Below are 15690 nucleotides of genomic sequence, written 5' to 3' on the forward strand. Positions count from 1 at the left end.
ACATGCAAAAGGTATAGTGACAGTTTTATATAACTCTTTCTTAATAAAAGAACTAGTTGTACCAAATGCTTCCCACTGGTCCCATTTTAAAGTTTTCCTTAATGTATAATATATCACAGTGCTTCTTAATGTGAAGGCTAAAAACAATAAACACTCTATGTCACATAAACATGATATATATTTGCACTGGTGAAATCAAATGATGTTTTTTCATTTAAAAATATAATTGGTTCTTCAATAATAGGCACATGACGTAACTTCACTAAGCCTCCATTTTCTCATCTGTAAAGTGAGAGGACTGGGTGATATGATAGAGATGAACTCTCCTAGCACTAGCATTCTAAATTTCTTCTCTCAGTGCATTTTAAGTACTGCAATTAAGAATTCTCCTAGGGGCCAGACCTGTGGTGGCACAGTGGATAAAGCGTCAACCTGGAAACGCTGAGGTCGCTGGTTTGAAACCCTGGGCTTGCCTGGTCAAGGCTCATGTGGGAGTTGATGCTTCCTACTCCTCCCCACTTCTCCCTCTTCCTCCTCATTCTTTCTCTCCTCTCTAAAATGAATACATAAAAAAAGATTAAAAAAAAAAAAGAATTCTCCTAGGGAAAGAAAAAGGATGGAACACCCAAATCCCTTCTATATGAGGAGAAAAATTCTGATTTAGCCAGGAGTCTATAGACTTCTTTTTACACAGATTGTTATAAAGGAAGAAGCCTATAGCACTTGCAGGAATTGGAGGTTATTCTCAGAGCATGAAGACAAAACTGAGAACGCTGCTTTTCCTTCTGCCCCTCTCTCTTATAAACTAATCTATAGTCTTCTAACCCTGGCATAGACATCAGATGGTTTGTTTTAGCAAAAGTCTCAAAAGTGTTAAATCCTAATTTTTAATAAGGGCTGGACCTAAGCAGGTTTAAATAATAAAATGAGTAAAAAAATAAAGGTTAATGGTACCACTTAGTGATCATTGTTTATACCCAGACAAAATACTAAATGCTTTACATACATCATCTCACTTAATGCTTAGAAGAGTAGTACAGCAGCCTCTTCTGACACACAAACCTGTGTTTGAAGACTCCTAATGGATGCCTGAAACTGGGGATAGTAGTGAATCTTATACAATACTATGGGTTTTTTTTCTATGCATACATACCATTTCACTTAAAGGAAGCATTTTACAGCTTCATTTTGGCATATCCCAATTGCCAGTGTTACCATTTTTGCATTTTGGGGTCATTTCTCAGTAAAATAGGATTACTTGAGCACAAACACTGTGATAGCACAGTTAAACTGACCCAAGAGGGTTGCTAAGTGATTAATGGCCAGGTAGTGCACACCGCACGGATACATTAGACATAGAGATGATTTGTGTCCCAGGCAGGACAGAATGGAACGGTGCAAGATTTCAGCACGTTACTCAGAACAGCACAAAATCCAACACTTATGACTGCAGTGCTGCAGCCTGGACATTGTGCTACCTCCCCATGATTAATGGCACAAACTCGAGTTGAGGAAAACTGCTGTAAGATATATAGTGTCATCTGCACACACTACCTTTGTTGGAGCAACATATACAATCACCCCTTCATCGCTCTCTCTCAGGATTTTCTCCATGCAGTAGTAGGAAGCATACGTTTTCCCTGATGAAGTCGGGGCAACGATTACGGCTGATTCATTATTATCTACAACATCAAGGAGTTCCCTCTAGATAAAAATAAAAAATCACATTTCATTTTGAAAATACATATTTAGTCCCAATCTTTAATTTAAAGACAAACAACTATATCTAAGGCAAGTTAGTATTCATGATTCCTTCTGAGGCATAGTAGTGTTTACAACAGCAGATGATACTTAAGGGAATCACCGTTTTCTGCTATTTGGAAATAACTCAATTCACTGTCATTTTTGACTGAAAAATTCTTTACTTAAACTTAGATCAAAATACCCAAATAAACAAACATTATCAGAATGGGACCTGCCCAGGTTATCATGCAGTTTGGCTCTCTGAATTCTTTTTACCTTGAGTTGGGGAACCTTAGACTAAAATCAAAATTACTGAAATCTACTTTTATATGTATTTCCATTTTTCTATTTATAAATTACAGGACAATAAATTAATACATAAAAATGTCATTTTTTTCAAAAAAACACACATGCACATATGCAATAGGCTATATATGATAGTTATCCTTACTTATAATAATATATTATGAATGACTCTGCTGTTTAACATTGGGACAATCACTGCTACTTTGCAAAACCAGTCAACTCTTGCCAAATATATATCATTAAACATCAGGCACTACATTTTGAAATTAAATTGATGTAGATAATAATTACACAGTGCAATGGTTAAGAGCAGTCTAACTGAAATCAGAAATCTTAATTTTTAATTCAGACTCTATCATTTAAAAGAGCCAACTTTTTTAACTGACTCTTTTCCGTATTTTCATTGGCATTATACAGCATTCTAAGTGATTGACACATCCAGAATTTGTTGCACACAAGGAGATGTCAACCAACTGTTTCCGTCAGGTTTCTTCACTTTTCCAGGCTGCCGATTTTTTCAGTAAATACCTGCCATGTGTCTGGTATAAAATGCTGCACCCTGGGATCAGGATCACTTCTTTCTTCTCGAAATAGGTAAGGGCCCATATATGTTAACTGAAACCGAGCTGCTCCCATATGAACTGAATATTTCGAAATATCCTTCTCAGTACCTGATTCCTGCACCTAAAGCAAATATTACATATTAGATTTTCATGTACACTATTTCAATCTGGGCAAGAAAATAATTATCAATCATGTTGTAGTTTCAATTGCTTCAACAACATTATTATTTCATGTTTCACAATTGTTGAGAGTTAACAATAGAAGATAAGATATAGACTATATCTTCACTCTAATTTTTAAATACTATTTTATGTGTCAGTATCACATTCTATAGACTATAAGTAAAATTTAATATAAAATTAATCTAATTATAAATCAATTCAATTTTTGATAATTATTAAATATGAACAACTCTCTCAACACTCACACACACACACACACATTAAAATTTGTGTTTTAATTAAGGAACTCTTGCCTATCTTAAAAGAGCATTTTTCATAAAGAAAATACTCTCATAAGGATTAATAATGAGTATATATCATATTACAAATTATTTCACTCAAAGAATTCTACTCTATGGTTAAATATCTCATCATTGAGGAATCCACCATCATAACAAATTCCCATATTTGACATAATCTCTATTCTTGAAAGTTTGATAACACTTGATTATGATTATATTAGAAAAGGATGGGAAAAATGAATTTATATGTTACTGTGTTCTGGTTGATAATTAACTGCAAACATTTAAAAAATATTGATGGCTTAAAGCAGGAAACACTCTGATTGAAAATTACTGAAAACATATTAAAAAATTTAAATTATCAGTATTTTTTCTGTTTACTTCCTTATTTAATAAAAAAAAAGAAAAAAGAGTTTTGGTCATGCAAGAATGGAGTAAATTCCTATTTCAGAGCTGGAGCAGAAAGTCCAGATCTGGAGTTGGAAAGAGTGGGGAGTTAGAAATCTGTCCATCATCATCTAGGTTTTTTATTCTTTATCTTAATAAGGAGAATTGCTTTCCTAGAGCTTGTGAGTTTATTTAAGGAAATTGTTTTTCTCCCAATTTCTCAATGGAGGGGGAAACATAGCTCTCTCGTGGTGGAAAATAAACTATATCTTCTTGCAATGTGAGGTAAGTATAGAACAATCAAAGAAAGAGATGTCTTGTCCACATTGTGGTTGGAACTAAATTATGAGCTCATCTCACATTCTGCATTGAGATATTTTTCTGCACTGGAACTCATTTTTATATCACAAGGCTTCAAAAGCCTTCTTAAATGTTACAGTTGAATATTAGGTATGTCACTTGTGTAATCAAAATGTAGGGCTTTTCCCATGCTCAATTTGAAGTATAATAGAAAATAACAAAAGCCATTTGGAAGAGCTCTCAAAGGGTTCTACAGAATTGCCAAGGAGTGGCCCAAAGTCATTTTGAGATTACGGGAACAAGATGCAACTAGAAGGAATTTACGGGCATAGTTAGCATTCTTCAGGAATGGGCAAACTAGCAAAAGGCTGGATCTCTGAGATGGAGCAGTAGGAGGTCTCAGAAAAGTTATTGAACCATTTAAGAAAGAACTAGTGCAGGAGGAAATGCAAGGCTAACTATGCTTCTCTCTGGTAGTCACCCTGAGTTGGTATCCTCTCCACCTACCCCTTCTATTCCCCTACTAACAGAACGCATCTTCACTTTACCAAGATGAAATAATAGCAAAAGTACAGCTGCCCTGTTTCTAAATACGTATACTGTCTTATGCTTCTCAAGTCATTATTTGAGAGCTATTTTGACTTAATCCATTTTCTCTTCAAATGCACCCCTTTGAAGGGCTAAAGACAAATAAGAAATTTAAAGAAATCAGTATATGTAAGAACATCAAATAGAAATAATTGTAAGTAAAGTTTTGCTAGAGAAAAAAATTAAGTTGATTCATCTCTCTGAGGGTGAATTTCAGTTCTTTCCAGAAGTCTTCAGAAACCTCCCAATAAACAGACAACAATATGTACAGGCAACAATCACATCTAAAGGAGAACTCTTTCCTTCTCTTTACTCATCCCTTCTTTCACTGTTCCTTCCAGAGGCAGAACAATAAATAAGAAATAAAAAAGCTTTGCTTCCATTGAACTTACATTCTAATTTTGAGAAACAAACAACAAACAAGTGGATAAAACATACACAAAAAATTTAGATAGTGGCATATGCTGTTAAGAAGGATAAATGTCTTAGTGACTTTATAGGCTGGAGGAAGAGTGGAGGAAATACTACTTAAGATTGGATGGTCTCAAGTCAGTCATAAAATGTTTCTTTGATAACATGATGTTTCACCTAACACATTATTAACAACAAAGGAATAAGCTATGCTAAGATCTGAAGGAATATATGTGCACATAGAAGAAACAGCTGATGCCATACTGAAGCATAAAGGAATCCTATTCACTTAACAAACAGAATGATTTGAAAGTAGATAGGTAATCAGGGCCCTGGGAGCTTTGGTTAAAAAAAAATTCTAAGTAAAATGGGGAGCTCCTGTTTTTAATCCACTTGGGATGCTACAACAAAAATATATACTGAGTGCCTTCCAACAACAAACATTTACTTCTCATAGCTTTGAAGGCTGGAAAGTTCAAGATCATGGCACTGGAAGATTTGGTGTTTGGTAGCCTTCCCTTATTTGCCCATCTTTCTGCACATGGCAAAGGGAAGAGCTAGCTTTCTGCAGTCTTGTGTGTGTGTGTTAATATATTTTTATTTAAAATCAATCTCAAACTTTCAGAAATGTTGCAAATTCAGGACAAGAACCTTCTTTCTGGAATGCTTTGAGCATTAATTGCCAACATGGTGCTCCATATTTTCTAAACACCTTAATGTGGGCTCTCTTTTATAAAGGCACTACGTATTATTGTTAATGAGGATTCCAGTCCTATGACTTAATCACCTTCCAAAGACTTCAGCTTCAGATACTCCACTCTGGGAATTAACATATGAATTTTGGAGGAGGGCACACAAACATTTAGACTATAACACCCCTAGTACAAATAAAACATCTATTCTAGGTCAAAACACATCCATAATTAATATTAAATTTGTGTCTACCCAGGATAATACATAGCTAACTATTAACTTAATCTAAAAGACATTAATTCTGAATACCTTCCATAAAATGTCACACACATACACACATATGAATGTCACGTAATATTTTCTATAGCATCTACCTGAGGATTTAATGAGTGTGCCAAGTTGTCAAATCCAATATATTTTAGATATTTCGCTAGTTTTTGTCGATGTATATTTTGTAATAGTTCTGAATATTTTTCATGGATTGTGTGAATCCTTTTCATCAAGGTAATTATTATGCTTATATCTCTGGATTCTGCTTCTGTTTAAAAAAAAATTGGCATGCATAACTAAAGTTACACAAGATATTGATAATAAAACCTCCAAAGCTGATTTAATTTTATTACAGGATAAGAAATCATATTGATGTGAATCATTCAAAATAATTGATGAATACATAGCAGCTAGTCACTTGCATAACAGTTAAGATGGTGGCTTCAGCCTGACCAGGTGGTGGTGCAGTGAATAGAGCGTCGGACTGGGATGCAGAGGACCCGGGTTCAAAACCCTGATGTCACCAGCTTGAGCGCAGGCTCATCTGGTTTGAGCAAAGCTCACCAACTTGAGCCCAAGGTTGCTGGCTTGAGCAACAGGTCACTCAGTCTGCTGTAGCCTCCCAGTCAAGTCACTTATGAGAAAGCAATCAATGAACAACTAAGGTGCTGCAATGAAGAATTGATGCTTCTCATCTCTCTCCCTTCCTATCTGTCCCTCTCTCTGTCTTTCTCTCTCTCTATCACACACACACACAAAGAGTGTGGCCTCGAGTGAGAGTAGTATTGCCAGATTTAGGAAGTAAAAATACAGGAGATATATATTTCATTTTTATGACATATACTTACATTTTTAAAAATTGCTACTTATCTGAAATTCAAATTTTACTTGCCTGTACTTGATTTAGGAACTTGAAAGTTACATCTATATGGTTCGCTTATTTTTTTTTTTAATTTTGATTTTTTAAAAGCTTTTATTTATTTATTTTTAGAGAGTGAAAAGAGAGAGACTGAGAAAGAGGGGAAGAGTGGGAAGCATCAACTTGTAGTAGTATGCACCATGACCAGGCAAGCATGAGGTTTCAAACAGGTGACCTCAGCACTCCAGGTCAACACTTGACCCCTGCTCTATCACAGGTCAGGCATCACTTTCTTTATATAGATAATAAGGATACTAATAATAGGTCTCATTTTATATGGTTATTATAAAGATTAAAGGAATTAATTTCTATAAAATGATACAATAATGGCAGCAGTTATTATTAATCGTAAGGATTTATATGGAGAATGGGCTGAATTGACATATTTTAAAGGAGGGCATTCCATATTTTATTCTTTTAATATTTACTTTACTGTGAATACAATTAAGAGATAATTATTTTTCCTCTTCCCTCCAATCAAAAATATTCATTTTCTGTTCCTCATCCAAGCACTGTTGTGCCCCAAGTTACTAATCAGTCAATTTGTGCATAAGCTTTGGAGTAAGAATGTTGTATTGAAGTTCTGCTCTGTCACTAATATTTGGGCACATAATTTGTTTTCCTGGAAACTCAGTTTTTTATATGTACTACCAAGGTAATGGAACCACCTCAGAGAACCTACATATACATATAGTAGGTCCTTGAATAACATAATTTAATTTGATATTGTTTCATTATAATGTTAACGAGATGCCTTAGGAACTTAAATCCTGTTGATATCAATTACCATATTTTTTGCTCCATAAGATGCCCTTTTTTCCCAAAAGCGGAGAGGAAAATGCCCATGCGTCTCACGAAGAGAATGATCATTTTGTTAGCTGCTGTGGACTAGAAAAGTTTGAACATTAAAGTGTCTTCTCATTTGTTAATAACAATACTAATGGTTGTTAATATTGCTGTTGAGTTTACCTTGCTGAAATATTATTGTGGTATATTTTATTAAATATTTTAACACACTATTTGGTTCAGAATGTTTCTTTCCTTATTTTCCTTCTTAAAACCCTAGGTGTGTCTTATGGTCAGGTGTGTCTTATGGAGCGAAAAATATGGTAGCCTGTGGTAAAATTAGGTTCACTATATGCTGTTTTGCTTAATGTCACAGAACCTACATTTGATTTTACATCAAAATTTACTGCATATAGCTTTGGTTGTGGTTATTATGCTATGTTGCAGTTAATTTAGTGCTTGCCTAAGTCCCTTGAGAGATGTTCATTAAGCACCTTCAAAGCAGGTCCTATCTCTTCTCTTCAGAAGCCCCATGGACACCTAATAAGGTACTCATCTCATGACTGGCCTTGAAGAACATTTTACTGAATTGAATTTCAAATTAAATCAATTCACTAATACCCATCACATACACAAATAGTCATATTGTTATTAGTGGATCAGACAAAAGGAAATCTAACTCTTTAGAAATCAAAAAGTGCCCAAAGTCACACAGCCCAAAAGAATCAACATATGTAGCCAATATCAATTATTTTGCTCTTTTATTTTAAGAAATTTCTAAAGTTGATAGTTTATGTACCTGGTTTTAAACAGTATTCCATCCATAATTTGAAGCAGGCATCCAATCCTACCATTTCTGCAGCAAATTTTACAGATTTAACAGGGCACATTTGGAGAAAATCTTCCAGTCTTTTTATCCCAGAATTAGGATTTTCTTTAATTTCTTTTTCAATATATATGGATAAGTTATTCCACCTTTCTTCCTCTCTTTTCTCTAGTTTAGCTAGCTGTCTCTTCTGATTTTCTTCAATAAACTTTTCTGCATTTGTCTTCTAAAACAAACAAAAAAATAGAAAAAATCAACAATAAAACAAATGTTTCCACAATAATACATGGCTTTTATTGCATGTATCACAAAATAATCATTTGGAATCTTGCTATTTCTGTAGCTGGACAATTTAGATCTTATTAATTAGCCTATTGAACTGTTCCTATTTCAGAAACATAGATACCACCCCAAAATATTCTGATATCCTTGTTTTTAACTGTTCTGGCTTTCTGAACCAAAACAGTTGAATTTGATACAAGATCAAAATTTCCTTTCAAAATTAACTAATCTTTCTGGGTTTAAGCTACTATACAAGCAACACCTCACCTCTCTGAACTCTGCAGATGGAATTTTCACCCAAGAAGTTTCAGATGTCAACAAGAGAATAATCCTGCCTGACCAAGTGGTGGCACAGTGGCTAGAGCGTCAACTTGGGATGCTGAGGACCCAGATTCAAAACCCTGAGATTACCACCTTGAAAGTGGACTCATGCATCTTGAGTACAGGCTCACCAGCTTGAGCACAGGGTCACTATCTTTATCATGGGATCATAGACATGACTCCATGGTCACTGGCTTGAGCCTAAAGGTTGCTGGCTTGAAGACCAAGGACACTGACTTGAGCGCAGGTCACTGGCTTGAGAAAAGGGCCACTGGCTCGGCTAGAGTCTCCTAGTCAAGGCACATGTGAGAAAGCAATCAATGAACAACTAGAAGTGATGTAAGTACCAGTTGATGCTTCCCATCTCTCTCCCTTCCTGTCTGTCTGTCCCTCTCTCTGTCTCTGTCACTCTCACAAGAAGAAGAAGGAGAAGGAGAAGAAGAAGAAGAAGAAGAAGAAGAAGAAGAAGAAGAAGAAGAAGAAAAAGAAGAAGAAGAAGAAGAAGAAGAAGAAGAAGAAGAAGAAGAAGAAGAAGAAGAAGAAGAAGAAGAAGAAAAAGAAGAAGAAGAAGAAGAAGAAGAAGAAGAAAATAATCCTGCTGAATAACAACTGTGATGGGGAAGTGAGCATACACAGACCTCATTGTGTACTGAAAGCCTAGTGTGAGACCCATGTTCATGTTCTGTGCATAGCTACAGATGGTGCAAATGGTCACCAGGTCCTCCTTATATTCTACTATTTGGTCAATCTGAGCCTTATTTTTTCCCCCAAAGGGACTGAGTTCCACAATGATGTGCTTAATGTCCCTCTGTAAGGTGCCTCTGGGTCCCTTCACAATAACTGTGTGTCCCTTCATAGTCAATGTCCACATTTTCTGTAATGTCAATAGTGTGACTGTTGAGAATGGTCTTCATCCTCTCAGTAGATGTAGCCAAGAGAATGTCTTTCACATTTGATATTTTTGAAAGAAATATTCAATATCTTAGGCCATTAGTTTACCATTTAGTGCATTGAAGTAGCACATTAAAGAGAAATTTCGGGGTCCCAAATAATTCAATGGGAACATATATATTTATATAAACATAATAATTTAACATTCCCTTCTTTGTATCCTCAGCTATCATTTTCTTACTCCATTATACTGAAAACCAGTCTTTGGGCATTCCAAGTTTGTGGGGTTGAGTCAAAGAAAAACAATTTTCAACTCATCCAATTGAGATATTTATCTTTTTATAAAACTAGGCAAATGTGGTATAATCACAAAAGCTGTCCAAGAGAATGGCATGTTATGCTTATAGAAAAAAAAATGTAACTTTTGCCTAGCTATTCCCAGAAGAAAAATAATAAGTCTAAATGGAGTATCAAATCATCATATCTAATATTATAATATCTAGACTACTGTATGCAAAAGAGAATACTGCCAAAGCCAATCTCTGAAACAGACTTTTTTGTCTAGAATTTAGGTCATGTCCTTATTTAAATCTCCTCCACCTTCTACCTCCTAATATGAAAACAATGAACCATAAGTATTGATTAAGTGATGTTAGCTTCTCATGGGAGTAACACAGCCTAACCACAGGTAAAAAGGTATCACTGGAGAGAGTGGTCTACAGGGATAACATCCAGGAAAAACTCTACTTTCTCAAGCAAAAAATAGAGACTATAAACTAAAAAAAATATTTTCAACATGTATAACAAAGATATTATGTTCTTAATATTGATAATTCTTAGCCATGAATAAGCAAAAGGAAAATACTCTGGCAATAGTAAAGGACATTCAAGAAATTCATAAGGAAACAAACACGAATGGACTCAAATTTTGGAGAGATATATCACTGATATTCAAAGACTTGAAATAAAACCTCTCTTTGAGAGGAACTAAATTACACTGATGATGGTAATCATTATAGCTGAATGGTTAAAAGGGCAGGTTCTAGGGTCCATCCTGGGTCAATAACTCACTAACTTTGCAATTGAGCACAGTGTTTTTCACATAAGAGTTTGTTAAATCAATAACATATTATTATTTGTATTAGTATTAAAATAAGAATAAAATTTTGGATTGCCTTCTTAATGAAAATTTATATCAAAATATATGTCAAATGTATACTAAAAGCCCTAAAATTTTTATAGTCTTTATTCCAACAATTACTTCTCTATTTAAAAAGTGTAGAAAGACTCTGATAAAATTATGTTTATCATAGGACAGGTAATAGTAATAAAATAATAAAAATTTAATAAAAAATAAAAAAATAAGTGTATTATAGAATATTAAGAAAATATTAAAAGAAAAAGGTTATTCCAAGCTAATTGAAATAGAAAAACAACTATTGGAGGGGATGAGGGTTGAGGGCTTAGTGGAAAAGGTGAAAGGATTAAACAAAGAAAAAACTACTTGTAGACACAGACAATAGTGTGAAGACTGCAGGAGGGGAAAGTGGTAAGGTGAGAGATGGTGATGGAGGGAAACTTGACTTGGGGTGTTGAATATACAATGCAATATACAGATGATGTATTTTAGAATTGTATACCAGAAGCCTATATAAGCTTATTAACCAATGTTACTTCAACAAATTCAATAAATTAAAAAAAAAATAGAATGTTCTTCAAAACACAGTGTTCAATAAGAAAAATAAAACTGTATGAAAATTTTAAAATTGTTTGTGTGTATATTTGTTAAATATGTATAGACTGAAATTTTTGGAAGGAATATTCACCAGACAGTTAATAAAAGTAACTTTGGGGGTGAGGCAAAATTTTAGTAATTTTTAAAGTACTTTTCTAGTACCAAATGTACTGAATATCATTAATTTATATATGTCTTATTTTTAAAAAGTTGTTTAAAAAGTGGGAAATAATGAGTACAAGATGGCACTGGAGTAGGTGGACGTACCAACTTCCACCTCCCAGAACCAAAGTGGATTAAAACTAATTTTAAGAACCATCATCTGGAAAAACTAACTTTGGACTAAACTAAGAGGACTCTTCAACCAAGGAACACTGAAGAAGGCACACTGAGACTGGTAGGAAAAGTGGAAACGCGGAGAGGGCTGCCCAGCTCCCTGGAGCGAACGGCAGCTAGGAGAGACTCGCGTGGCAGGAAGTGAGTTTAGCAGAGAGAGAAGGGTCCTGAATCCCAGGAACAAAGCCCCAGCCTGCAGCCCCAGAGCCTAGAAGAGGCGTATGGACAGTATTTAGCTGGAAACAAGACAGGATACTGTTTGTGAGAAAGAGACTGACTTCTCAGACCCAGGATCCTTCTTAAAGGGTCCATGCAGAAAACCTCTCTCACAACCAGTCACCCAGGGCTCCGGGAGGTGGGGAGAGAGGAGAGGACCAGAGTAGCAGGAAGAGAGTGTAATCTAGGAGGCACAGGGAGAAACATTTTGAGAGATAGCCACCTTAACCCCTGGGACGAGTCCATCCCCAAATCTGAAGTGAATATTTCCCCTGGAAACAATAATACCAGCAAAGGGAAGCAGGACACCAGCCAGACAAGCTCTCCTGCAGCACTATGAGCAGAGTCGCTTAGAAGGAGGGAGCTTGGGGACTACAGTAGTGAGTGTTAGGGTCTGAGCTGCCGTGCCCCCACTCACATGGCTGAGGGCTCACCCAAGGGTGGGCGGCAGTGGGACATGGAAGCATGGTTCTGTCGGCAAGGGCGGAAGCTGGGTGGCCACCACTGAAGCCCAGGTGTGAGCTTAGTCTTGCCCGGCTGGGGAGGAGGGGATGTGCAAAAGTGGTCAAGCCCAGTTGCGGGCTGCCTGCAATCCTTCCTGTGGGGTAAGGGCATGAACCCTGGAAGGGGAGGAGACCCGCCCTTGAGCAAGGGTGCAGGAGCACAGCCCTGCCTCACCTGCGGAACCCAGGCTTGTGGCCTGACTTGGGAGCCAGCTCCTTCCATGAGGGTGGAACCAGAAGCCCAGAACAGGCAGAGTCCCGCTACTGAGCATGGGCAGGCAGTTCGGCCAGGCCTGTGGAGCCAAGGCTTGCAGCCGTCCCATGAGCAGGCTCCTCCTGCAGGGGTGGGGTGAAAGCCGGAATCAGGCGGAGACCTGCAGCTGAACAAAGGTGCTCACCCCTGCCCTTAGGGCCAAGCATAAGGCCACCGGCGGGGGCGGGGTGAAGGCCAAAGCCAACGAGGCTTGTACACCCGAGCATGTGATTGATCACAGCCATCCTGTGAAGGAGAGGCAGAAACCACAGCAACAGCCTCAGTGGGCAGGCACCAGCAACGCCCATACCTGAACGCCCTAGGCAGCAACAGCAGAGGGGGTGGCGGGCCTACAGACAGACCACACCTAGAGAACACAGAGGCCACACCCAGTGGACTCCAGTGGCCAAAACTTTTTTTTTTTTTTTTTTGCTTTTTTATTTTTTTATTTTTCTGAAGGTGGAAACGGGAAGAGACAGTCAGACAGACTCCCGCATGCGCCCGACCGGGATCCACCCGGCACGCCCACCAGGGGTGACGCTCTGCCCACCAGGGGGCGATGCTCTGCCCCTCTGGGGTGTCAGCTCTGCCATGACCAGAGCCACTCTAGCGCCTGGGGCAGAGGCCAAGGAGCCATCCCCGGCGCCCGGGCCATCTTTGCTCCAATGGAGCCTCGGCTGCGGGAGGGGAAGAGAGAGACAGAGAGGAAGGAGGGGGGGATGGAGAAGCAAATGGGTGCTTCTCCTATGTGCCCTGGCTGGGAATCGAACCCGGGTCCTCCGCACACCAGGCCGACACTCTACCACTGAGCCAACCGGCCAGGGCATCAAAACTTTCTTATACACAGACAAAATGGGAAGGCAGAGAAATGCAACAGAAATGAATCAAAAGAAATCCCCAGAAAAGGACCTGAATGAGTCAGATATAACCAAATTACTAGATGCAGAGTTTAATATAATGATTGTTAGGATGCTCTAAGATATTAGAACAACAATAGATGGTCATTACAAACACCTAAATAAAGAGATAGCAAATATAAAAAAGGACATTGAAATAATAAAAAAGAATCAGTCAGAAATGACAAATACAATATCAGAAATGAAGAACACAATGGAAGGAATTAAAAGCAGGATGGATGAAGCTGAGAATTGAATCAGAGAGTTAGAAGACAAGATAAATAAAGGCACGGAAGCAGAGCAGAAAAAAGAAAAGAGACTCAAAAAGTCAGAGGAAACTCTAAGAGAGCTCTGTGACAACATGAAGAGAAATAACATTCGCATCATAGGGATTCCTGAAGAGAAGAGAAAGAACAAAGGATAGAGACTTTGTTCAAATATATTATAGCTGAAAACTTCCCTCAATTAAGGCAGAAAAACATCTCACAAGTTCAAGAAGCACAGAGAACTCCATTAAAGAGAAACCCAAAGAAATCTACACCAAGACACATCATAATTAAAGTACCAAAGCTAAGCGATAAAGAGAAATATTAAAAAGTTCCTAGAGAAAAAAAGACTATTACCTACAAGGGAGCCTCCATAAGGATGACTTTCAACTTCTCAACAGAAGTTGAAAGTCTGGTTGGCCAGACGGGAATAGCAAGAAATATTCAAAGTAATGCAGAATAAGAGCCTACAATCAAGATTACTTTATCCAGCAAGGCTATCATTTAAAATTGAAGGACAAATAAAAAGCTTTCCTGACAGAAAAAAAACTCAAGGAATTCACTACAACCAAACCAAGGCTGCAAGAAATGCTAAGGGGCCTATTGTAAACACATCAAAGGAGAAAAAGAATATAGCAAAAGAGGAATACAGTTTTAAAGAATAAAATGGCAATAAACAATTACATATCAATAATAACCTTAAATGTAAATGGATTAAATGATCCGATCTAAAGACATAGGGTAACTGCATGAATAAGAAAACAGGACCTATACATATGCTGTCTACAAGAGACACACCTTAAAACAAAAGATGCACATAGACTGAAGGTAAAAGGATGGAAAGAAATATTTCACGCAAATGGAAATAAAAAAAAAGCTGGGGTAGCAATACTTATATCAGACAAAATGGACTTTAAAACAAAGACTATAGTGAGAAATAAAGAAGGTCACTACATAATGATAAAAGGAGCAATCCAACAGGAAGATATAACCGTTATAAATATCTACACACCTAATATGGGAGCACATAAATATATAAAGCAGACCTTGATGGATTTAAAGGGCGAGATCAACAGCAATACTATAATAGTAGGAGATTTCAATACACCACTAACATCACTAGATAGATGCTCAAGAAAGAAAATTAACAAAGAAACAGCAGACTTAAAGGACACACTAGATCAACTCAATTTAAGAGATATGTTCAGAACCTTTCACCCTAAAGCTGAAGAATATAAATTCTTTTCAAGTACTCATGGTACATTCTTTAGAATAGACCACATGTTAGGGCACAAAAGTGGTCTCAACAAATTTAAGAAGATTGAAATCATATCAAACACTTTGTCTGATCACAATGACATGAAACTAGAAATCAACCACAACAAAAAGCTCAAAAACTCTCAAACGCATGGAAACTAAATAGCAGGTTGTTAAATAAAGAATGGATTAAGAATGAGATCAGAGGAGTGACGTCATGGAAATGGCGCCGTGAGCAGCGCATCTGACAGATCTCCCCAAAATCACAACAAATTTATCAACTAGAAACAGGAAAATTTATCTTCGGAGCATTCCGGAGTTCCACACAAACTGAAAGCGAAGGGACTGTTATCACTTGGATCTGGGAGACGAGGGTGTGGAGGAAACTACCGCAGGGACGTTCATTCAAACCGCAAGGAAGTGCGCCTGTGGTGGTGGTGAGTCAGCCCACACTCGGGAGCCGCGAACCACCGCCGCC

The 15690-nt window shown here is 37.3% G+C and overlaps 1 protein-coding gene and 1 pseudogene across 3 annotated transcripts in view; both read right to left on the reverse strand.

The window, feature by feature from the left end:
* Window positions 1–15690, reverse strand: part of LOC136407109 (probable ATP-dependent RNA helicase DDX60) — a 105020-nt gene that overhangs the window by 43818 nt on the left and 45512 nt on the right. For all 3 annotated transcript variants that reach the window (XM_066387739.1, XM_066387722.1, XM_066387731.1), the window contains 4 exons: window positions 8230–8482; window positions 5830–5993; window positions 2578–2733; window positions 1555–1704 (listed from right to left, as the gene is read on the reverse strand). In XM_066387739.1, the coding sequence (XP_066243836.1) occupies window positions 1555–1704; window positions 2578–2733; window positions 5830–5993; window positions 8230–8482 (723 nt within the window). The remainder of the gene's footprint in view (window positions 1–1554; window positions 1705–2577; window positions 2734–5829; window positions 5994–8229; window positions 8483–15690) is intronic.
* LOC136407123 (large ribosomal subunit protein uL6-like) lies at window positions 8619–9773 on the reverse strand (annotated as a pseudogene).

This window comes from Saccopteryx leptura, chromosome 1 (assembly GCF_036850995.1).
Source record: "Saccopteryx leptura isolate mSacLep1 chromosome 1, mSacLep1_pri_phased_curated, whole genome shotgun sequence".
Taxonomy (NCBI): domain Eukaryota; kingdom Metazoa; phylum Chordata; class Mammalia; order Chiroptera; family Emballonuridae; genus Saccopteryx; species Saccopteryx leptura.